This window comes from Mus pahari, chromosome 19 (assembly GCF_900095145.1).
Source record: "Mus pahari chromosome 19, PAHARI_EIJ_v1.1, whole genome shotgun sequence".
In the NCBI taxonomy this organism is placed as follows: Eukaryota; Metazoa; Chordata; class Mammalia; order Rodentia; family Muridae; genus Mus; species Mus pahari.
Window position 1 is genome coordinate 42723746 of NC_034608.1, and position 26048 is coordinate 42749793.

At 40.4% G+C, this 26048-nt stretch overlaps 1 protein-coding gene across 1 annotated transcript in view; it reads right to left on the reverse strand.

Annotated features, from left to right (window-relative positions):
* Position 1: 1 nt before the first annotated feature.
* Adam32 (ADAM metallopeptidase domain 32) overlaps positions 2-26048 on the reverse strand; it is a 94714-nt gene continuing 68667 nt past the window's right edge. Inside the window, exons 18-22 of the mRNA XM_021219503.1 lie at positions 22127-22232; positions 20642-20798; positions 9633-9671; positions 1563-1601; positions 2-80 (exon numbers count right to left, since the gene is read on the reverse strand). Coding sequence (XP_021075162.1) covers positions 77-80; positions 1563-1601; positions 9633-9671; positions 20642-20798; positions 22127-22232 — 345 coding nt within the window. The 3' untranslated portion in view covers positions 2-76. The remainder of the gene's footprint in view (positions 81-1562; positions 1602-9632; positions 9672-20641; positions 20799-22126; positions 22233-26048) is intronic.

Sequence of the window (26048 nt, forward strand, 5' to 3'; positions counted from 1 at the left end):
CCTCCTCCTCCTCCTCCTCCTCCTCCTCCTCCTGTTGCTGTTGATGCTGCTGCTGCTGCTGCTGCAAGGGTAGCAATTAACTGCAGGAGAGAACAAAACACAGTTCAGGGCAGCAGCTCCAATCCCAGTCCTAGTCAAGGTACCAAGGGGGCTGCTGAGAGCAAGCAAGCTTGTGTGCCCTGCATGAGCAGCTTCTGAAATCAAAACTGTGGATTTCACACGCTCGCTATGTTGTTTTGGTCACCTGTAACCGACTCATACTCATTTTCTGGAATTTTTTATTTTAAATCTGAAATACTTATAATGTATAGGCCTTCACACATTTCACGTTTTTCAGATATAATAAGATATTTATCATATGTTAATATATTTACTTTCAAATATTTTATTTTTCCATACTTTTCTACCTTTTGTGCTGTAAACCATGTTCCAAACCTTTATTTATTCTGTTGGAGTTGGTTCTTAGGTAGGGCAGGATGACCTTGAACTCGTAAAGTAGCTGAGGATGGCTGTGAGCCTCTGAACCTCCCGGCTTCCACCTCCCAAGTGTTGGGATTACAGACATGGGACACAGTTTCCCTCCATTCGCCTTCCTTTCTCCCACTCCAACCATGCCAAGCCCCCTTGTGCCCTCTCAAATCCCTGGCCCCCTCTTCTTGAATTTGTTGTTCCGTGTACATGAGTAAGTATATAAACACAACCTGCTAAGTCCATTCAGAGTGGCTTGCATGCACATGATTTGAAGACGACTTGGTATTGGGTATTATGCTTAAGAGAAGGACGGGACAACATAGCTAACTTTTTGGGGACAGAAGGCAGGGGAGGGACGGAGGGAGGGACGGAGGGAGAGAGAGAGAGAGAGAGAGAGAGAGAGAGAGAGAGAGAGAGAGAGACTTAGATCAAACTGACCTCTAACCCCTGATCTTCCCCACCTCTCTAACCCCTGACCTTCCCCACCTCCTCTTCCCAAATGCAGGCTTTAGCAGTGGTTCTCAACCTGTGGGTCTTGACCCCTTCAGGGTCAAACATCAGATACCTTGCACATCAGATATTTACATTATGATTTATAACAGTAGCCAAATTACAGTTATGAAGTTGCAATGACAGTAATTTTATGGTAGGAGGCCACCACAACACGGGGAACTGTATTAAAGGGTCGCAGCATCGGGAAGGTTGAAAACCACTGGGCTGCAGGCATATACAATCACACCTGTGTCCTAAATGAATTTTTTGACCCTTAAAAACCTCATGGGCCATAAATGCTGCTGCCTCCAGTGCCTTACAGAGAAAGTGATCTATCCTGATTTTGCTTCATAAACCAATTTATGCATCCTTAGATCTTACTGGGTTCAGTGTATCCGATCCGTTCTAATGATAAGAGCAAGTCCCAGAACACTTAGACGATTTCTAAGCTGACTAAAACATACGAAATTACTTGCATATCAGCAACAGCAACCCTAGGTCTGCATATCCAGCAGCAGCAGCAACATTATTAGCCGACAGTGGATATTAATGCCACTTTAAAAAGTGCCCACTTTCAGCAGCTTTCCTCACCCACTTACCTGCTCGTAGGTGTCGTACTGGTTGCCTCAGAATTTGATCTAAAGAGATAAGAAATCACCCTTTTAGGTCCACCAGGTACAGTCTGTGCAAATCACGTTGCATTCGGTTCTTATTGTCCTCTCTTCCTCTTTCCCTTCAAAGTTGTGAAAGGGGGAAGCAGGCAAATCTCTGTTTTTATATCGTTATACCAAAGGTTAGCATTCTGAGTCTCTTCCATTTTACAGCCTCCAGACTCCATCTCTCTAATCTGCCAAGTGAAATGGTGAGGAGGAGAAAGGAGCAAGTATCACACACACACACACACACACACACACACACACAAGCACACAACCTGAGAACCCCAGAGAGCACAGTGCGCGCGCGCACACACACACACACACACACACACACACACACAGAAGCATACAACCTGAGAACCCCAGAGAGCACAGTGCGCGTGCACACACACACACACACACACACACAAACAAACACATGACCTGAGAGCTCCCAGAGAGCATAGCACACACACACATACACACATACACACACACACACAGAGGCTTCTGATTCAGTGGCACTGTCTGACCATTTCTGTCCCAGCTTCTGCTTCCACTACTCTGAATCCCCTACTATTCTAACCAAGAAAGATCCCATTTACTGCCACTTGTCTTCTTTTTAAACCAGTGGGTGTCTGTATATCCAGGGTCATGTACACCCATTGAAAAGAAATCCCGTGCTGTGCTTAATTGAACTTTTTAATTCACTCGATTGTTCATATTCCAGATAATTGCAATCCAAGCTGAGTAGTGACATTTACATGTGTGTGTCCTGGCATAAAGGTTTCACAATGTTCAAATTGTGAGTTAGTTTTTCCAACTAGTGATATGTGTCTTCACTCTTGTGACATTTCACTACTCTTGTGCCTACATATCACAAAAGTAGGCAACCAATAAAATAAGGTCCAGCCAACCAAAGAAAGGCCAGTTAACTAACACTCATCCCTAGATTGACAAATATTATTGTTTGTTTTGATGTAGTATTTTATCAACTGTGGCTACTCAAAAGCATACTGAAAAATTATTTGTAAACTGTAATGTTTTTTTATCCTTCATCTATATCATACTTCCTGAAAATACTTCCTGAATATTTACTTGATGGTTTGTGGTTTAATATTACATTCTGGTATGCATCTAAACAAAAATTAAAATGGTATCTGAAAGTATCAGTAAATTAATACACTTTGAGGATGCAGAACAGACCATACATTCTATAGCCAAGCTACAGCACTCGCGCTCACCAGCACACACGTAAGTGTAATGCAAGCAGTGAGTCTTGAAGGAGTGTGGTGACAGCAGAGACCTTTGTTTCTCACCACGCCTAAACACACAACAGAAATTCAACTCTGGGCTACTAAGCTGTACCCTTCAGGTTCCAAGTCGGTGCTTCTCACCTTTCCTAACACTGCAACCCTTTAGTACAGTTCCTCATGCGTGACTGACCCCCAACCATGCCGTACCGTTATTTTGTTGCTACTTTACTACTGTAATTTCACCTCTGTTATGACTCGGAATGTAAATATCTGATATCTAGGAGATCTGATATGCAACCCCAAACTGGTCACAGCCCAGGGGTGAAGAGCTGCTGCTCTAAATTTTCTATTGGCTTCGTATGTGAATTGCCACATGTTGTATACTAAATTTACATCTACCTCAGGGAAGTCTAGTAGACTGAATTCCACACATTCCAGAATTCCAGACCCAGAAAGATAAACCCATGTTCTCTACTTGTGACTTCTAGATCTAAATATACATGCCATTGTATACCCTGGAAGTAACTTCAGAAACCAGGCATGTAGATAGCAGCCAAGCAGAATTAGGTGAAGGAGTTCTAGAGTGAGTGATGGATGATACAGGGTTTGTGAATGGGGTAAATGGGAAAAATGGAGAGTAGGGTAACTCTTTATTAACTTGGGGTACCTCTTTATTAAGTTGGGGTACAATTACACATTATGTATGTGTGTGTGTGTGTGTGTGTGTGTGTGTGTGTGTGTGTGTGTGTGTTAGTGAGGGTTCCTACTGCTGTGAATGAAAAGCAACTTGGAGAGGAGGTGGGTTATTTGGCTCACACTTCCACATCACTCTTCATCCTCTATGGAACTGAAACAGGGCAGGAACCTGGAGGCAGAAGCTGATGCAGAGGTCACTGAGAGGGCCGCTTACTGGCTTGCTTAACGTAGCTTGGTCAACCTGCTTTCTCATAGCACCCGGGACCACCAGCCCAGGAGTGATACGACCTGGTATCAGCCAGCACATTATGTATGAATGGATTTATATTTTGAGTGGAGGTATGGCAGTGGCATGACTTAAGGGTCCCCACAATCCATAGACTACCTAACGAAGCCCCCAGAGTACCAGGCACCAGAAAACTCTCAAGTTGTCATTCGGGGAAGTATAATTAGAGACCCCAGAATAGCAGAGGTTGTCGCCAATGCGCTTTGTTGCCTCCCACAGTTGGGAGGTTAAGTCCCTATTGGTGAAGATGCCACATAAGTTAGATGCAAGACTTGGAAGAACTGAGCCGGAAATGGCAGGGCAGCCTCCTCTGCAAGGAGCAGCTCTCTTGTAGCATTGGAAGGCGCTGTGCAAGCTTCCAGGACAGGGGGGCTTCAGGAGCCTCACCCAGCTGTAAAGCCAATGAACTACAACCCTGACTAGACCAGTGGGATACCCACCAAGGTACAACGGTGGCGCCCCTGTAGGAGGGGCTTAGCCAGGTGCTATCTAATTAAATGTAAGAGCTGTTCAACAGGGAGGAATGATTATGCCCAGTGCTGCAAACCAGGGCTGGAGAACTCAGAGAGGCCTGAGAAAAGGACTGAATACTTCCAGGTTCCCAGACCAATGGAATTCCTGTTCTCTGAATACCTATCCTGCGCTCACAGAGAACTGTAGCTCTCACCTGTCTCCTAAGATGCTTCCTTCTGTGACAGATGGAGACCTTTACAGAGATCCACAACTGGTCAAAAATCAGAGAAGTCATCACTGTGGGGTGCCACACCCACTCCAGTGGCGTCTACCTGACAAGTCCAAAAGCTTTGTCGCAGTCCTGAGGCAAAAAGTTTCACAGAAACTGATCTCCTGGAGAGTCTTTGGCCTCCCACAGCACAGATGCTCCAGACTTCTTCTTGCGACAGTTAGTCTGATGAAGGGTTTTACATGCTTCCTTTCAGTATCGTTTTATAAGTGCTTCCAAGGAATGATTTGACAAATAGCTAAGTTAGATTGGCCTCCACCAGTGTTCCAAAATCCTAGGCAATCGTTGAGCCGACCATGGGCTTTGAATTTCCTAAGAATGTTACTTATTCAGACGAATTGCCTCCATTGTTGAAAGAGAGATGGTGAAAGAAATCTGGTATTGCAGTTTACTGGACTAGAGTAGAAATCTCAAGGCAAGTTCAACAAAGTAAACTTAGAATTCTCACTACAGTCATGTATGGCAGACTACATTACATATTAGAAGAAAGTTGGTGGGTTCCTCTGATAAATGAGTTTCCCTATAGATACATAAAATAACAACTAAGTCACTCCCATATACAGGAGTTTACAATGGCCTAGGAAGAAAGTGGGTTGTGGTCTAAGAAGGAACTAGAGTAAATACTTAGAATAACAGTTGAGTCATTCCCATATACAGGAATTTACAATGGCCTAGGGAGAAAGTAGATTATACAATAGAATAGAATTGGAACTATAGAAAAAAACTATAGAATTTATGCCCTTGCCCTGGCTTCTAAAAATAATCTGACCTTAGGTAGGGCTGATTTTTATCCCAGTTGTAAACACTGTTTTTTATCCCAGTTGTAAACACTGCTGGTTCCTGTCAGCTTTTATTTATGTATTTCTCTGTTTTGTGTAAAGGGTCATTCTGCATTGGGTAACCTCAATGTACCTTGGAAGACCTTAACGTATCACCTAACTTCCTTGTTTTCTTCTGTAATATAAGTCTGATGTTCGCTTTGAGAAATGACATTCAGATCCAGCACTCCCTACTCTCTGTGTCTGTTTCTGTTTGTCATTTTCGCCGACTCCTTGTCCCATGGCAGTAGGGAGCCCAAATCCAAATAAGGCAGCTCTTAGACCCAACCCCTAGACCCAAGGCTCAGGGAAAATTGTACAAGAAGGGGCAGAAAGACAGACAGAGACTCTTTAGCTGTTAGCATACAGCGAAAAATGCACCCATAAAATCTCAACAATACAATTGCATGAAAAAACAAAAAAAACAACAACAACAAAACTGGCGCGATGTACCAAAATATGCAGGGGAAATTCTGCATGGTCCCTGTGGTTTAGTGCTCCACATGGCCAATGGCTGCTGAGAGGGGAAGAGTCAGTGTCCTCCGGGGCAGAGCTCCCACATGTGGTGTCCAGTCCAGCATGCATACTAAAACACTGGATGGGCTCAGTAAGTTACATATACATGTATGCACATGTACACATATATATGATAATTAAAGACAAGATTATGAAATTTTGAAATTTCTCCGCAATGTAGGAGAAGGGAAATAATAAAGATCAGAGCATGCATTAGTGGAAAAGAAAATTAAAAACAATGGCAATGAGATAAGGAGTTGATCCTTCAAAACATAAACAAAATTGGCAACCCCTTAACCCAGTGGTTTTCAATTGGCCTGTTGCTGTGACCCTTTAACACAGTGCCTTATGCTGTGGTGACCTGCAACCCCTAAACTTTCTTTGTTGCTACTTCATAACTGTAATGTTGCTAGTGTTATGAGTTGTACTGTAAATATCTGATATGCAGGATATCTGACATGTGACCCCCCCCTCCAAAGGGGTTATGGCCCACAGGTTGAAGACCACTGCCTTAATCAAACCAACTAAAGAGAAAAAAATCACATTAGTAAAATCTGAGATTACAAATGAGCCATTATAACAGACATCAATGCAACTTAGAAAACCATAAGTACATACCAAAAAAATCCTAAACTGGGAAAAATAAATACGTAGATGGTTTTCTAGAATCATGTGACCTACCAAAATTAAAGCAAGATGAAAGACTCAAAGGATCTGCAATTACCAGTGAGACTGAACCAATAACTACTCCCCCAACTTAAAAAAAAAAAAGTCTAGGCCCCAATGAATGAATTCACTATAGATTTCTATCAGACCTCAAACTAAAAAATACCACTGCTGAAATTATGATATGAAACAGAAAGCTTAAGCTCACTTTACCCATCCAGGATTACCCTGACACAAAAGAGAAGTATGGCATCCCTGATAATCCTTGTCAATATAGATGCAAAATTTCTCAAAAATATTGTTATAAACCTAATAAAGATTGCATGAAAATGATCAATCATTATGACCAAGAGTATCTGAAACTGCTGGATGAAAAAGTAGTGGGTATAGTTGAAGATTCGGGTACAGGCAAGAGCGTCCTGAGTAAGATTGCAACCATACATAGAATAAGACCAACGTGTGACAAATGAGATGGTTAGGAAACTAAAAATGGCTTCAGTACAGCAAAGGAAACTTCTAAGTAAAAAGGTAGCCCACTACGTAGGAGAAAATCTTTGCTGGCTATGTATCTCACGGAAAATTAAAACACAAAAAGCAAACCAAAAACAAACACAAACACAAAAATACTTTGGAAGCTAAACATCAAGAAAAACAATCAACCAGTCAAAAAGTTGGCATGGGTATGTGCAGAGAAATCTCAAAAGAAGAAACATAAATTGCTAATAAACACTTCCAGAACTGTTGGGCATCATTCAAATGCAAATCAAAACAACTTTGAGATAACCACCCCACCCCAGTCAGAATGTCCATCATCGAGAAAACAAATAACAACAAATGTTGGTGAAGATTTGAGGGGAAACAACACTTGTACTGTGACAGGAGTGTAAACTGAGACAGCCACCATGGGAATCAATGTGGAGGTTTCCAAAACTATAGGAAGAGACCTACCATTGTCCCAACTCCTAGGCATATGCCCCAAAGGCTCTGTATATCTTACTACAGAGATAGTTGCTCGTTCAAATTCACTGATGTTTTACTCACAACAGCCAGAAAGTGGAATCATCCTAGATGTTCACCAACAGATGAATGGATATGGGAAATGGGGCACATATACAAAATGGGTTTATGTTCATCTGTGCCTTAATCACTGTTCTATTGCTGTGAATTCACTGTGACCTAGACGACCTTATAAATGGAATCATTTAATTTGAGGCTTGCTTACAATTTCAGGGATTTAGTCCTTTATCACCATGGTAGGAAGCATGAAGCAGCAGATGTAGTGCTGGCGAAGCAGCTAAAAGCTACTGAACCATAGGCAGAAAGGTCGGGGAAGGGGGTAGGGAGGGGAGAGACTGGGTCTGGCATGAGCTTTTGAAATCTCAGAGCCCACCTCCAGTGACATATTTTCTCCAACAAGGCCATGCCTCCTCATCCTTCTAAACAGTTCCATAACCCAAATGGTTCACTGGTGACTAAGCATTCAAATATATGAGCCTACAGGAACCATTCATATTCAAACCACCACATTCTGTAAGAAAATAAAATTATAAAATTGTCTAGTAAATGGATGGAACAGGGGGAGAAAACAGGGAGAAAAGGTATATTGAGTGAGGTAATCCAGACCTCAAAAGATAAATACTGCATGCTTTCTCTGTTCTCTATGAATCCTGCCTTCAAGTCTCTGTAATTTCTGGTTACCTTTTATAATGTGAAAACCAAAAACCTGGAAAGGGCCTACTACAGCTCTAATGGGAGATTTCTTAAGGGAGGAGAGATGGCATAGCCTAGGTGATAGCAAAAGAGACAACTGGTACTTGAGGCTTGGAAAGTTTAAGCAGGGTTGCAGATTGGAAGATGAGGTGGAGAAGAGAAAGAGAGAGAGAGAGAGAGAGAGAGAGAGAGAGAGAGAGAGAGAGAGAGAGAGAGAAGAAGTTACTATAGTAGAAACAAATTCAAACACTATAAATCAAGGAGAGCAGGAAGGCATTCCACATGTTAGATACTACTACTCCTTGGAGCCTTGGGTTACTAATCAAAAACCCCAGGGTCTGGTGAGAGATATACTTCCTTATTGGTGGTTGAGCAGAGATACTGAGAGACCTCCAAAAGATTGCAGGATATTGCCATACCACTAGGTTGCCCACCAGAACTAGGCAATAAGGCCATATTGGTAAGACACTACACATCTTGGTCGTGAGGTATAAAGAAACTGAGCTAGAAGCTTTCACAGTGTTTGCTATACAGGCTACTGTGAACCTTACCAGCTATAGGACCAGTGCTCCAGGCAGGGCATACCCACTGGATCAATAGTGGCAAGATTGTTATGAGTGCAACCAACTGCTCTCTATTGCATTTGAGACCTGTTCCACAAAAGTAAATTCATATCTGGAACTCTAAGCCTAGTCCAAAAACAAACAAACAAACAAAATGGTGGTGAGATCATCTTAGCTAAATTGTCATAGCACTAAGCTGCCTTCTAAAATACTTGTTTTTATTAAACCCATAGATTCATGTTACTCCTGGCCTTGATCAGAGAAGTCCCTCTTTGTAATGATCAATGGTGAGTGCACAAACACATGACTGTTCAAGCTTCAGAGAAGTGACAATTGAGCGCATGGCCCTAAACAAGACATTTGCATAACCTCATCCAAAACTCAGGGACCATACGTCAGAGTAAGTGGGGAGAATGTAGCCATGATAGAGAGAGTAGCATTGGCTTGTTTACTCAGCAGCATGCTGGTAACCCAGGCTAGAGAAGGTCTAAATATTAGATACTATTATTCCTTATGCATTTAGGCATCTCCTCTGTTTGGCATTTGATTCCTTAGGCTTTTGCAGGCAGGGGGTAGGGGGAGTAAACTTCCAATAAATTAGTAAATAAATGAAGGGATTATTGAAAGTAAAACTATTAAAATTTGTTAGTCTTGTTTTTTTCTTTCCAAAGCACTGCCTTACCAAATGAAAGTTAAGATGTCTAAAATTTAATGATAAGTTATAATCGGATCATTGTTCATTTTCAACATGTCTCTTCACATCGTCTTTTAATGGACTCACCTGCTGACATAGGTGTAAGTGCTGTCTTCTGATTTGCTTCTAGAAAGAAATAGAAAATAGCATGTTAATTAGTAGTAAGAGAAATTAAAACTCTTAACAACTTTGTGAATACAAATTGAACTTCCGTATAAGCAGTATTATCTTTAAAAAAAAAAATACCAGTTACCAATAAATAAGATAATACACCATAGTATCTGAGGAAAGATGAGAATGCCCTTTTTTAATGGTAGTTGAAATGGAACACAGGTCCTTTCGTAAGTTAGGCAAGTCCTCTGCCAAGAAGCTATGCCCTCATCCTTACAAACTACATGCCAATCATTTTACACACCTCAGCCACAAAAATCCCACAAATTTCTAGCAGTGCAATGATTAGAACATAAAATTCCTGAGTTTGCTTTTTTCTTATCCCTACAGTTTTATCAATGTGTATGGGTACACATATGCATGTGTTTATATGTTTGTGTGCATTTGTATGTGTGTGTGTATTTGCATGAGTTTGTGTATGTTTGTGAGCATGCACACATCTGTGTATGTGTGTGTGTACACATGTGCATGTGTTTGTATGTTTGTGTGCATTTGTGGGTGTGTGTGTTTACATGAGTTTGTGTATATATGTGGGCATGCACGCATCTCTATATGTGTGTATGTGCACACACATGTACATGTGTAATAGAACTGGAAGAGAAGTCCAGGGAAGCAAGTTGGTCTCACCCAAGAAAATGAGACAGGAAAGATGCCCAGAGAGAGATTCTGAGACCTGTGCCAAGCCAATACCAATCCTCAGCGTTTTGTTGTCTACTCTACACACAGAACATATAACATCACACACATGAACATAGCTCCTCAGCCAGAGTAAACATATTTACTCAGAACAAACACACAAGAACTTCCTTTTGTTCACCTTGAATAACTGGTGATCTTACAACTCAGAGGGACAGTCACATTTCTTCTCAGACACTGAGGTAGAATTGATAAAGGCCAGTACTCACTGTCTGTGACTATATAGGTACTGTGGAACAATGGCGGAAAACCATTCTGCTGCATGTGAGAACACAGCTCTGACAGCCATATAAAGCTTAACTCAATCTTAAGACATATCTAATTGTAAACCCTAGAACTATTGAGTATTCAGAAGAAATCTTTGTGAACTTAAGTTGGGATCGATTTCCTATGCACAATACCCAAATCCTGGTCGATAAAAAAGCAAGTTGGCCCATTAAATTTCACCAACTTTAAAACTTACACTTTCTGAATGGCTAAGAGAGTTAGTAGGCAAGCCTTGGACAGGGCAAACACATTTGCAAATTAGGTACATGATGAAGAACTTATATCTGGAATGCAATCAAGAATACTCAGATAGAAGACAATCTATTTCACAAATGGCCCAAAGAGAAATAATTGAACAACAAAAAGACAAATATCTTAACTAAAATGGGTATAAACTCTGAGTCGCCATTTCTCCAAAGATTTCTAGGTAATAACTAATGAGGCAATGACAGCACCGTTAGTTATGAGAAGTATTCAAATGCAACAACAGTGTGGTGACCTTGTGCACTAGGATGCAGCAAGGCACCACCCTCCTGGCAAAGGTCCAGACGAAGAAGGGCTCACTGGTGGCTATGAGTTGCGAAGGGGATGCTAATTTTGGTAAGAGTTTTGCTCTTTCTTTAGAAGCTAAACATGTGTTGCTACTATATCACCCAGCAGTTCTACTCCTGGAAATAAATGAAGAGACAAAGTACATACTCACATAAAGACTTGCACCTGAACATCCACAACAGCTTAAGTTATTTTAGCTATAAGTTGTAAATGACCGGAGTATCCGTCGATCCATGAAGGAAAGACCAAACAACTGATACAAGATTATGAATGAGGATTCAAATAATTGTGGTGAGTGATACAAACCATATAAAAATAAAGACTGTATTACGTGTTTCCATTTATACAAAATCCTAGACCATGGAAAATAGCTTCTTTACAAAGGGATGCAGGAGGGAAAATGTTTACCATGTGAAAAAGAGATTTACAAAGATCCTGGTACCTTTCTAGGTAATTCTTGAAAAGGGAAGATCAAGAAAACATTAAAAACATATACATTTAGGTGTGCTGGTGTGTACTCCTTCAATCCTAGCACTCATGAGACAGAGAGTGGCAGATCTCTGAGTTTGAGGCCAGCCAGCCTGGTCTACAGAGTGAGGTTCAACATAGCCAGGGCTACACAGAGAAACCCTCTATCAAAAACCAAAAGCAAATATATACATATAATATACACATACATATGTTTTGTTTATATATGTTTCATATTATCTATACAAATATATGGTGTGTGGAGCTGATCCTCTGCTACAGGGCTCTATACCCAGATAGTGCCAGGAGTGATTAGCCTCCCAGGGGTGCAGACAGGCCTGTGAGCACAGGTAGAACCACCACTGCTGCTCAGAGGAACCTGCCCAAAAACCCTCAGGATACGAGAACCGAGGCGCTGCATGGGACAGTAGCCTTCCGATTTCTGTCTGCACCCAGAGCTGATCCTGTGCCACAGAGCTACATACACAAACACTACCAGGAGAGAACTGGTCTCCCAAGAGTGCCTACACACCTGTGAGCACAGGTAAGACCACCACTTCTCTTCAAATTCCTGGCCCAAGAGGGACCCTCCCAGAGCCATCAGGACACAGGAACTAAGGATCAGCTGGGGTCAGGATCCTTCTGGGTTCTGTCTGCACCCCAGAGCTGACCCTGTACCACAGCTCTCCATACCTAAATTCCTCCCAGAAAGAACTGGTCTTCCCAGAAGTACTGACACACAGGCTTGCAGGATGGACAAGTCAGTCAGAAACAGCAAGACCAGCTAACACCAGAGATAACTAGATGGCAAAAGGCAAACTAAAGAACATAAGCAACAGAAACCAAGGCTTCATCAGACATCATCTGGCATCATCAGAACCCAGTTCTTCTACCATAGTGAGCCCTGGTTACTCCAACACACCAGAAAAGCAAGACTCTGATTTAAAAATCACATCTCTTCTTTTTTAAAGATGTATTTATTTATTATATGTAAGTACACTGTAGCTGTCTTCAGACACTCACATCAGATCTTATTACAGATGGTTGTGAGCCACCATATGGTTGCTGGGATTTGAACTCAGGACATTCGGAAGAGCAGTTGGTGCTCTTACCCACTGAGCAATCTCATGATGATGATAAAGGAATTTAAGAAGGACATAAATACCTCCCTTAAAAAAACACAAGAGAACACAGGTAAACAGGTAGAAGACCTTAAAGAGGAGACACAAAAATCTCTTAAAGAATTATAGGAAAACACGACCAAACAGGTGAAGGAACTGAACAAAACCATCCAGGATCTAAAAATGGGAAGAGAAACAATAAAGAAATCAAACAGGGTGACAATACTGAAGATAGAAAACCTAAGAAAGAGATCAGGAGTCATAGACGCAAGCATCACCAACAGAATACAAGAGAAAGAAGAGAGAATCTCAGGGGCAGAAGATAACCATAGAAAACATTGAGACAATAGTCAAGGAAAATGCAAAAAGCTCCTAACCCAAAACATCCAGGAAATCCAGGACACAATGAGAAGATCAAACCTAAGGATAATAGGTATAGAAGAGAGTGAAGATTCCCAACTTAAAAGGGCCAGTAAATATCATCAACACAATTATAGAAGAAAACTTCCCTAACCTAAAGAAAGAGATGCCCATAAACATACAAGAAGCCTACAGAACTCCAAATAGATTGGACCAGAAAAGGAATTCCTCCCATAATAACCAAAACACCAAATGCACTAAACAAAGAAAAAATATTAAAAGCAGTAAGGGAAAAAGTCGAGTAACATATAAAGGCAGACCTATCAGAATTATACCAGACTTCTCACCAGAGACTATGAAAGCTAGAAAATTCTGGGTATATGTCATACAGACCCTAAGAGAATACAAATGCCAGCCCAGACTACTATGCCCAGTAAAACTCTCAATTAACATAGATGGAGAAACCAAGATAATCCACGACAAAATCAAATTTACATATTATCTTTCCACAAATCCAAAGCCAAAAGGATAACAGATGGAAAATGCTAACACACGGAGGGAAACTACACCCTAGAAAAAGCAAGAAAGTAATCTTCTTTCAACAAACCAAAAAGAAGATAATCACACAAACATAAAAATAACATCAAAAATAACAGGAAGCAACAATGACTATTCCTTAATATCTCTTAACATCAATGGACTCAATTCCCTAATAAAAAGACATAGACTAACAGACTGGATACATAAACAGGATCTAGCATTTTGCTGCATACAGGAAATGCACCTCAGTGTCAAAGACAAACACTACCTCAGAGTAAAGGGCTAGAAAACAATTTTTCCAAGCAAATGGTTCCAAGAAACAAGCTGGAGTAGCCATTCTAATATCGGATAAAATCTACTTTTAACCAAAGTCATCCAAAAAAAAAAAAAAAAAAAAAGATAAGGAAGGACACTTCATACACATCAAAGGAGAAATCTACGAAGGACAACTCTCAATTCTGAACATCTATGCTCCAAATGCAAGGCCACCCACATTCATAAAAGAAACTGTACTAAAGCTAAAAGCACACATTGCACCTCACACAATAATTATGGGGGACTTCAACACCCCACTCTCATCAATGGACAGATCAGGGGAACACAAACTAAACAGAGACACAGTGAAAATAATAGAAGTTATGAACCAAAGGGATTTAACAGCTATCTATAGAACATTTTATCCTAAATCATAAGAATATACCTCCTTCTCAGCACCTCATGCTACTTTCTCCAAAACTGACCATCTAATCAGTCATAAAACAGACCTCAACAGATATAAGAAGATGGAAATAATTCCATGCCTCCTATCAGATCACTACGGATTAAGACTGGTCTTCAATGGCAACAAAACAACAGAAAGCCCACATACACATGGAAGCTGAACAATGCTCAATGATAACTTGGTCAAGGAAGAAATAAAGAAAGAAATTAAAAGACTTTTTAGAATTTAATGAAAATGAAGGGACAACATAAACAAACTTATAGGACACAATGAAAGCAGTGCCAAGAGGAAAACTCATAACTCTGAGTACCTCCAAAAGGAAACTGGAAAGAGCATATACTAGCAGTTTAACAGCACACCTGAAAGCTCTAGAACAAAAAGAAGCAAACACACAGAAGAGGAGAAGACTGCAGAAATAATCAAACTAAGGGCTGAAATCAACCAAGTTGAAACAAAAAGAACTATACAAAGAATCAACAAAACCAGGAGCTGGTTCTTTGAGAAAATCAACAAGATAGATAAACTCTTAGCCAGACTAACTAGAGGGCACAGGGACAGTATCCTAATTAACAAAATCAGAAATGAAAGGGAGATATAACAACAGAAATTGAGGAAATTCAAAAGGTTATCAGATCCTACTACAAAAGCCTATACTCAACACAACTGGAAAATCTGAATAAAATGGACAATTTTCTAGACAGATACCAAATACAAAGTTAAATCAGGATCAGATAAACCATCTAGACAGTCCCATAACCCCTAAAGAAATAGAAGCAGTCATTAAAAGTCTCCTAACCAAAAAAAGCCCAGGACCAGGTGGTTTAAGTGCAGAATTCTATCAGACCTTCAAAGAAGACCTAATATCAATACTCTTCAAACTATTCCACAAAATAGAAACAGAGTGAACACTACCCAATTCATTCTATGATGCCACAATTACTCTGATACATAAACCACACAAAGACCCAACAAAGGAAGAGAACTTCAGACCAATTTCCCTTATGAATATTGATGCAAAAATACTCAATAAAATTCTTGCCAACCGAATCCAAGAATACATCAAAACTATCATTCACCACGATCAAGTAGACTTCAACCAAGAGATGCAGGGATGGTTCAATATATGAAAATCCATCAATGTAATCCACTACATAAATAAACTCAAAGAAAAAAACTACATGATCATTTCATTAGATGCTAAAAACGCATTTGACAAAATTCAACATGCCTTCATGTTAAAAGTCTTGGAAAGATCAGGAATTCAAGACCCATGCCTAAACGCAATAAAAGCACTATACAGAAAACCAGTAGCCAACATCAAACCAAATGGAGAGAAATGTGAAGCAATCCCACTAGAATGGGGGACTAGACAATGCTTTCCACTCTCTCCCTACCTATTCAATATAGTACTTGAAGTTCTCGCCAGAGCAATTAGACAGCAAAAGGAGGTCAAAGGGGTACAAATTGGAAAAGAAAAAGTCAAATTATCACTGTTTGCAGATGATATGATAGTATACTTCAGTGGCCCCAAAAACGCCACCAGAGAACTACTCCTACAGCTGATAAACAATTTCAGCAAAGTGACCGGATATAAAATTATCTCAAACAAATCAGTAGTCTTCCTATACTCAAAGGATAAACAGGCTGAGAAAGAAATTAGGGAAATGACACCCTTCACAATAGTCACAAATAATATAAAGTGTCTTGGTGTGACTCTAACCAAACAAGTGAAAGATCTGTATGACAAGAACTTCAAGTCCCTGAAGAAAGAAATTGAAGACCTCAGAAGATGAAAAGATTTCCTATGCAGAATATAGTTAAAATGGCCATCTTGCTGAGAGCAATCTACAGATTCAATGCAATCCCCATCAAAATTCCAACTCAATTTTTCATAAGGTTAGAAATAGCAGTTATCAAATTCATCTGGAATAACAAAAAAACCCAGGATAGTGAAAACTATACTCAACAATAAAAGAATTTCTGTTGGAATCACCATCCCTGACCTCAAGCTGTACTACAGAGCAATTGTGATTTAAAAAAAAAAAACCTGCATGATATTGACAGGCAGGTAGATCAATGGAATAGAATTGAAGAGAATTGAAGACCCAGAAATGAACCCACACACCTATGGTCACTTGATCTTCAACAAAAGAGCTAAAACCATCCAGTGGAAAAAAGACAGCATTTTCAACAAATGGCACTGGTTCAACTGGCAGTTAGCATGCATAAGAATGCAAATTGATCCATTCTTATCTCCTTATACAAAGCTCAAGTCCAAGTGGATCAAGGACCTCCACATAAAACCACATACACTGAAACTAATAGAAAAGAAAGTGGGGAAGAGCCTCGAGGACATGGGCACAGGGGAAAATTTACTGAATAGAACACCAATAGCTTATGCTCTAAGATCAGCATTTGACAAATGGGACCTCATAAAATTGAAAAGCTTCTGTAAGGCAAAGGACACTGTTAATAGGACAAAATGGCAATCAACAGATTGGGAAAAGATCTTTACCAATCCTACATCCAATAGAGGGCTAATATCTGATATATACAAAGAACTCAAGAAGTTAGACTCCAGTAAACCAAATAACCCTATTAAAAATTGGGGTACAGAGCTAAACAAAGAATTCTCAAATGAGGAATTCTGAATAGCCGAGAAGCACCTAAAGAAATGTTCAACATCCTTAGTCATCAGGGAGATGCAAATCAAAACAACCCTGAGATTCCACCTCACACCAGTCAGAATGGCTAAGATCAAAAACTCAGGTGACAGCTGATGCTGGTGAGGATGTACAGAAAGAGGAACATTTCTCCATTGTTGGTGGGATTGCAAGCTGGTACAACCACTCTGGAAATCAGTCTGGCAGTTCCTCAGAAAATTAGATATAGTACTACCAGAGGANCCAGCNATACCACTNCTAGGCAGATACCCAGAAGATGCTCCAACNTGTAATAANNACACATGCTNCACTATGTTCATNNCAGCCTTATTTATAATAGCCAGNAGCTGGAAAGAACCCAGATGTTCCTCAACAGAGGAATGANTACAGAAAATGTGGTACATTTACACAATGGAGTACTACTCAGCTATTAAAAACAATGAATTAATGACATTCTTAGGCAAATGGATGGATCTGGAGGATATCATCCTGAGTGACGTAACAAAAATAACAAAAGAACACACATGATATGCACTTACTGATGAGTGGATATTAGCCCAGAAGATTGGAATACCCAAGATACAATTCACAGACCAAATGAAGCTCAAGAAGAAGGAAGACCAAAATATGAATACTTTGGTCCTTCTTAGAAAGTGGAACAAAATACTTGTGGGAGGAGATACAGAGAAAAAGTGTGGAGCAGAGACTGAAGGAAAGACCATCCAGAGACTGCTCCACCTGGGGATCCATTCCATATACAGTCACCAAACCCAGACACTATTGTGGATTCCAACAAGTGCTTACTAACAGGAGCCTGATAAAGCTGTCTCCTGAGAGGCTCTGCCAGTGCCTGACAAATATAGAGGTGGTTCCTCTCAGCCAACCATTGGACTGAGCACAAGGTCCCCAATAGAGGAGCTAGAAAAAGGACCCAGGGAGCTGAAGGAGCTTGCAGTCCCATAGGAGGAACAATAATATCAACCAACCAGTACCCCCTAGACCTCCCAGGGACTAAACCACCAACCAAAGAGTACACATGGAGGGACCCATGGCTCTAGCTGCATATGCAGCAAAGGATGGCCTACTGGGACATCAATGGAAGGATAGGCCCTTGGTCCTGAGAAGACTTGATGCCCCAGTGTAGGGGAATGCCAGGACAGAGAAGCGGGAGTGGGTGGGTTGGTGAGCAGGGGGAGGGAATACAGGATATGGGGTTTTCAGAGGGGAAACAAAGAAAGGGGATAACATTTGAAATGTAAATAAGAAAATATCTAAACATGTTTCATTTAAATAAATCATTGCATTTAGAATAAAGCAGAGGGTGGCTAAGAGGCTGAGTTTAGATCCTCACCTCTCACCCTGCACAGAAACCGGTTCAGGAGGTATCGAAGACCTACATATAAGGACTGTAAGTTCTGAGACAGTGGGAGTAGAGAACCACAAAAAGGCATCAAGAAACAGGCACGGGTGACAAGTTCAAACAGTGACAGCAACAGCACACCTGGCTCTGTCAAACTTTTCAAAAAGCCAACACAAAAGTCTTTTCTCACACTCTACCAGAGCACTAAAGCACACTTCCCAAGTCATGTTACGAGGAGAACGTTATCCCGATACCAAACCTAGTCCGGGAAATGGCAGAAAAGGAAATTAACAAACCAAAGTCATTTGACCACAGATGCAAACACTAAATTGAATCTAACAGATGAACCTGAGGGAGGTCTTATATGTGATAAGCAAGTAGGCTTTATCCATGATAGGTATGGGGGGGGTGGTCAATAGATGCAAGAAAAGATGTGAAATTTCCCCCAAATTTAGCAACTGTGAATGATAAAGCTTTATTTCAGCTATTAAGTAAGTATACAAGGAAGTTTCTCAGCATAACAGAAGCCTACAGCTATGTCAACACATGGGGGTGTAGCATTCATCTCTTTCTCTAAGACCAGGAGAGAACAACAGTGAGCACTCTCCAAGGTGGCATAGCCATGGGAGTCACCTTAGGAAGACAAAAGACATGACACCACCCAAGTGCCAAAAGAAGCTGCCAAAGACCTGTGACTGTATATTTAAAATGCCTAAAAGCCTCCATGGAAACAAGCCTAACGTAGTTAAGGAAGCTGGGCACTGTGGGGTGGGGGATACCTACAACTCCAGCACCCAGGAGATGAAGACAGGAAGCTTACGGTTGTGAAGCCATCCAGAGCTATATGTCAAAGCCTTGGCCTTGAGAGGGAAGACCTCTAAGAACAAACTCAGTGCATTGGAAGAACACAAAAATCAGTTATAATTCCATAGTTACCCTCTGAAGAAAAAAAGAAAAAAGAAATGTGTGCAAACAGTCTCGCCAATAAACCTCTAGGAGTAAACTTAAGCAAGAATCTACACAACACTAAAAGTTACAGACCAAGGACGGAGAGCTGAGGCCATGAACAAGCAGGAAGTGATTCTGATTTGTGGATTAGAAAAATCATTTCTGTTAAAATGTCCACATCTGGAGAGATGCCCCGGTGTAGGGGAATGCCAGGAAGGAAGGAGTGGGTAGATGGGTAGGGGAGCACCTTCATAGAAGCAGGAGGAGGGCAGATGGGACAGGGGGGTTCTAGAGGGGAAACCGGGAAAGGGAATAACATTTAAAATGTAAATAAACAAAATATTCAATGAAAACATAAAATTAAAAATCAAACAACTAATGGATTGGCTTATAAGGTTTAGCATCTGCTTATATTTTATTTTTGTAAATTAAATATTTTGAGAAATATATTGATCAGCATTTTCCTATTTCCAAGCTTGTATTTCAGATTTCAATTATCAATTTACAGTTCCTGAAAATCTCTAATAAAAAGTGCCTTAAAACTTGAGAGAGAGAGAGAGAGAGAGAGAGAGAGAGAGAGAGAGAGAGAGAGAGAGAGAGATGGCTCAACAATTAACAGCAGTGTTTGCTCCTTCAAAAGACCTGGGCTTGATTCACAGCACCCACATAGCAGGTCACAACTGTTGTAACATAGTCAAATAAAAATTCTCATGACATTTTTCACAAAATCAAAAACAAGCACCCTAACATGCAGAGAGAGCCACAAAAGACTGCAGATCATTAATGCAACCCCAAGTCAAATGCATAACACTAAAGGCATTTATTATATACATTTCCTGATTTTTGAGTTTATAGTACATACTGTATGATTTAAAAAAAAAAAAGGCACATGTAATCCAATGGAATAGAGTTCAGAAGGAAACCCACACAAGTCAGCTTTAAGAAAGCATACAGTGGGGATGAGTAACAATGTCCAGGGACAGATACAGGAAGATGGCTGAATTATCCCAGCAGTGACTGTGGTGAGCTAGGCATAAGCCCAAACCCATCATCCTTGCAAAATTACCCACTAAGAGTCTTCACGAGAGCTTCAAGCAATTTGGTGAAATGCTGATGTAGTGCCCAAAGTCTTAGGGAGACGCAGAGTGCCCCACTGCTTCTCCAGACACCTTATGTAACAAGTCCCTACTGCTATTTAAATGTAACCTTGAAACATAAGTCAAATTTACTCGCTACTCATGGACTCCTCTTCCTTGGAAAGGCACTGTTTCCAGCCTTTCCACCCTGTGCCTATGAGAAACACTGAAGCAAGGATAATTAAGACAATGTACAAACTTAAAAGCCACTTCTTTTCTTGGTTCTTAGATGCTCCTTCCATGGGCAGATCTAAAAATAAAAGATATGTGAGCCATTAGATGGCATAATTTACTTTCAAGTTGTGACAAATATATTTAAATGCTTTCTTTTGGTTTCCCTACCCCCCCTTTGTCAATTAAGTAACATGGAAAACTTAAGTACAGTACCACAACATTTGAAACATTTGAATCTACCCCAAAACACGGAAACAATGTTTCAAAGGTTTCCAGACTATTCTACACCATTTGGCGATTACAGTAACACCCCCTCTTAGCCCTGTGAGTGCTGGAAATCTAGTGATCTGAAGTGCAGTTTGCTTATAGTAAGACTACCCTGACTTTGACTCATTACAGGATTCTCAACAGAACCTCACTATGCTAATATGGTAGCTCCTTTGTAGGCAACAGATTATCTTCCTACCTTAGGATTGTATTTCTATACATCAAATTGCAGCACTACCTTAAGGAGCAGTAGGTTAAAACTTGAGAAGCTTAACACCAACTCTAATTTCATCACTTGTTGACAGTGCCTACCTGAGCCTGCCATGTCAGATCCTAGAAGGTCAAGAAGAAAGGGTGTGAACTTGAGTGGGGAGGACAATGGGGAGTATCTTGGAGGAATTGGGGGTAGGGGAAGCCATAATCAGAATACAACATCTGAAAATGGAAACCATTTTTCAATTATAAAACAAAGAGTTCTAGAACTATTTTCAAGTCTAACAGGTGTATAAGTGACAGAAACCAAAGGCTGCTGTGGTAATAACATTTCTGTTATCATCTCTTAAGGTGAAACCATTTGTTTCTTGAAACCTACAGACTGTACATCAAAACTTATCCTCCATGTAATTTCTCCTATAACAAAAACATGGTGTCTGTACCTGACACAGCAAACATTGCCTAGAACTGAGTTCCTACACAATTTGTAAATGTGGTAAAAAGCAGATGCGGATCTCCCCCAAATGACAGATGTCAGAATAAGAAGGGGGAGAGGAAGGAAGGAAGGAAGGAAGGAAGGAAGGAAGGAAGGAAGGGAGGGAGGGAGGGAGGGAAAGAGGAAAAGGAAAAGGAAAAGGAAAAGGAAAAGAAAAAGAAAAAGAAAAAGAAAAAGAAAAAGAAAAAGAAAAAGAAAAAGAAAAAACAGATAGCCCAAGGAACCCCACTGGCCTCACGCCCATATAACAGAAACTATGAGCAGAGTTAATGATATCTGGTCCCATTATTTGAGAAAAAAACATAATTGCCTTTTGATTCCAAATATTATTGGTCTCTTTCCAGGTGGTAAAATGTGGCTTTCTTTGGATGAAAATAAGTAATCTTATAACTTTTTCTCAATAGCTACTTAAAGACATAGATACTTGCCATGCTTGCCCAACCACAGAGAGGATGACCTTTTTCCCACAGGATATTCACAGCTGGGCGGTGAGAAGCCCTCATTGCAATGGCAGGCACCAAGAGAGTTGCACACCTAGGGTTAGTTTGAATGTTAGTGTAAACGATTTTCTTCTAATTATGAAATTATGTGCTAGGTTATAATATTTATTTTTTTTATCTTAGCCAAGAATGACTGAATTCATTTTGATTTAAAGAGAGAATCCTACAGAGGGAATATTTGGTTTCTTAGGCTAAAACTCAAACATCAAAGGAAGACATGTTGAAAAAAAAAACTATGTAGCGAGACATATATTTGTACAAAGAAACTGTAGTGAATTCAGATGTTTACCCTTAAATTTAGAGAGCAGTTTCAGACACATAGATCATCTCTAAACCTGGCAGTGTGTTGCAGGCAGTAGGCCAGATGTCAGCATCCATCTTTTCCCTTGTCCAGGCTCAGTGGACTGTCCGCTGTTTCAGCCATCGGCCTTTACAGGGAAAGACCTGAACCTTCCCCAGGCTGATGGTGAATCATTTACAAGCAATGGGATGCTTTTCATGTTACTCAGCTTAATGTCATCTTAACTGGATCTAAATCTCAACAAAAGAACAAGAATCTTGATGGGGGAAAAAAAAAAAAACCTCAGCAACTTCTGTGAGAATAAATTTTCTAAATGTAAAGAAATTGAGATTTGGGGGCAGGGAACCAAATGAAAATTATTGGCAATGAAAAAATAATAATAATCACAGTGAGAAACACCATCAACAGACTAGTTCACACAGAAAAACTCACATCAGGAACTAGATGTGCTTGTATGTCCTGAGCATATGTTATATATCATATATACATATGTGTGTATATATATAAATATATATGTGATATATATCCTAAATATATATGTGATATATATCCTGAATAAATATGTAATATATATCCTAAATATAATATATAATCTGTGACATATATCCTAAATGTGTAATATATATCCTAACTATATGTATATTTATACATACATACATTTATATATCATATAAATACATTTACACATATATCACAGATATCCTAAAAGGTGACCACAAGGCAAAATTAGAAGCAATGAAGGAAACAGTTCACCAGAAAGGCCTAGTAACTGTCAACATAAACATGCACAGGATGTCAGCACTCCCAGTTTGATGAAAGAGAGATTATTGCCTATAAAGGAATAGGCTGGTCAGATGCAATGTTTTGGGGAAATTTTGATACCCCACCTTTACCAACATGCAGGAGAGAGAGAGAGAGAGAGAGAGAGAGAGGAGAGAGAGAGAGAGAGATTTCAGATTTAAATTTCACTATAGGTCAAATTAACTTAGATAACACATAAAACATCCCATCTCACAGCAAGAGAATTAATATTCTTCTCATCAGATAGTGAAAACTACTCCAAAAAAACAACAAAAACAAAAAAAACAAAAAAACAAAAACCACATACACACACACACACACACACATACTTTGGCAAATAAATCAAGTCTTAGCAAATGCAAAAATAATATTTTTTTATCTTACTGGAGCAAACTAGAATAAGAACAAGAAAGAACAGTGGCACAGCCATATATATCTACTGGGAACGGTGAGAATCATGAAGCCAGCACAGCTCTTTGTTTGCCACAGTGCCAGCAAGGTTGAGCCGAATGCTGTCACTCTCTCTCTCTCACTTTTAGCTTTCGATCTCTGTGTGTTGCGTTCTTGGGGGCTTTCAGCGTGATAGTTCATTTTATAGCTTTTCCCGAGAAAATTATGCCTGAGTTATCACTTCTACTTTTAGGAAAATAGCTTTATCTGGCTTTGTTTGGAAGCCTTTAGTGATGCCCTTGAGATTGTGATAAACACAGAGAAGCACATAGCTAGACACCTCTGTATGAGGCTGTTACTCAAGGAATCTTCTTGGGGTATCCACCCTTAAGCAAGCTCAGACAGTAGAATTGATCCAGGGCAAACACAGCTCTGTCAAAAAAACAAAACAAAACAAACAAACAAACAAAAAAAAAACAGACAACTGACAAACTCCAACTGGCCAGGGGAAAGGTTACAGATTCAAGGTCTCCTTTGACAATATGCTCAGAGCACTCTTTAAAATGTAGTTTAAAAATAGGGGGTCATTCAGGGTACACCCTTGAAATGACTAGAACTCAGTGAATAAGACCAAGTGACAAAAATAACCTTTTCCTACTTAAAAATGTAGATATAGCCAAAGGAGTTGGGCATTAGTATTCGTGATTCATTAAAAGACCAGTTCATATATTTTTCTGTTTGTCTGGAGTGCTTTAAAACTGCCAATACCCCCAGCCTGAAAGCAGCCATCATATTACAAATGTGTTGGCTTTGGAGGAGACATTCTTTAGATTCTTTACATTGGAGTTATATGGGACTCATAATAAAAATAAAATCTGTTTATTTGTACTTTCTCATTGTGACTGAACTTGTAACCCTGGCCGTGCAATTAAAAAAAAAAAAATTCAAACGCATAATCTGTACCTTCTTGGATAATCATTAATCTGTCTTTGTTCTGTAAGACCTGTATAAACAAAGGAACAACCTGATTGCTAATCAGAACTGCAACTTTCACGGGACCACCTTGCCTGGCTCACACCCTCCCCCTCAAGGACTCCTTCTGCCCTCTGCAGGCCACTCTGTCAACAACAGCCAGGCCAGGATGAGAAACAGCTCATTCTTGGACTACTTTGTATATGTATATCGTGAATTTTGAGTACTTTTACCCCCATCACCCTCTCTCTCCCCATCACCTCCTCCTCTCCTGCAGAAACTCTTCTTCCAACAAGCCCTTCCTGCCTTTAAAAAAAAAAAATCTTTCTTTGACCCTGAGTTTCCTTGTTGTTGCTTGAATGAGCGTGAGTTGGGAGGTTATTCACTGGAACATGGGCAGCTCACCAGTGCTTGGGCCACTGGAGAAAATTCCTTGCCCTTCCCCTACATCTGATTAACTAGCTGCCTACAGTCCCTCGGTGAGGAGAGGGGCCTTGTGAGCCCCTCCCTGATGGTGGGTGGTGAAATGCTAAGCAAACCCAGTTTGGAACAGGCTACTGCAGCTGCCCTGAGGAATGGCTGTGTGGTGACTACTCCCCTGTCTCTTACATTCTTTCTGCCCCCTCTTCTGTGTTGTTTCCTGAGCCTTGGGTGGAGACAGAGGCCATACATGCCTCATGTGGGGCTGAGTACACACACTACAGTCTCTTATTCTCAGCTACTCTGACCAATTATGGCTCTCTGTGGGCAACCACTGCAAAAAAGTGAGTCTTCTCTGACTGAAGCTGACGGGAGTTAATCTATGGAAATGCATATTTAGAGGAATATCCTGCCTATTAGGCAAAGTGACCATAGCAGCCTCCCCTTTGGGACCTGTAAGTTCCCCAGATGTGGGATTCTGACCAGAGTTACAGTCCCAGGTGTGAGCTACCTCTTGTGGAACAGGCTGCAAGGCCAGTCAGAGAAGAGTTTAGTTCGCTACCCCATAATGCTCTTGCCATTATTGCTCCACTAGGCACATCTTGCCAAGCAGGTCAATATTGTAACCCATGGGATACATAAGGGTCTGGGATCATTGCTGGATTTTATCCCTCAGCAGCCTGCCGGCACCTTCTGGTGGTACAAAGCTAGACTACATGGAGAAAGGGTCTCCTTAGATCCATTTTTATCTCTCAGTGCCTTGTAACCGAAGTGTGTGGTGCCTTCAATCATAGTGTCTTCTCGGGCTGGCAGGCAACCAGAGATACTGACCACAGCCTGTAATGTTTTGGGGGTTCTCTGGAAAATCCCTGTAGTGGCTATTCCTGGTTGTCAACTTGACTATATTTGAAATGAACTACAATCCAGAATTGGAAGGCTCACCAGTGAACCTAATCTGGAGGCTGG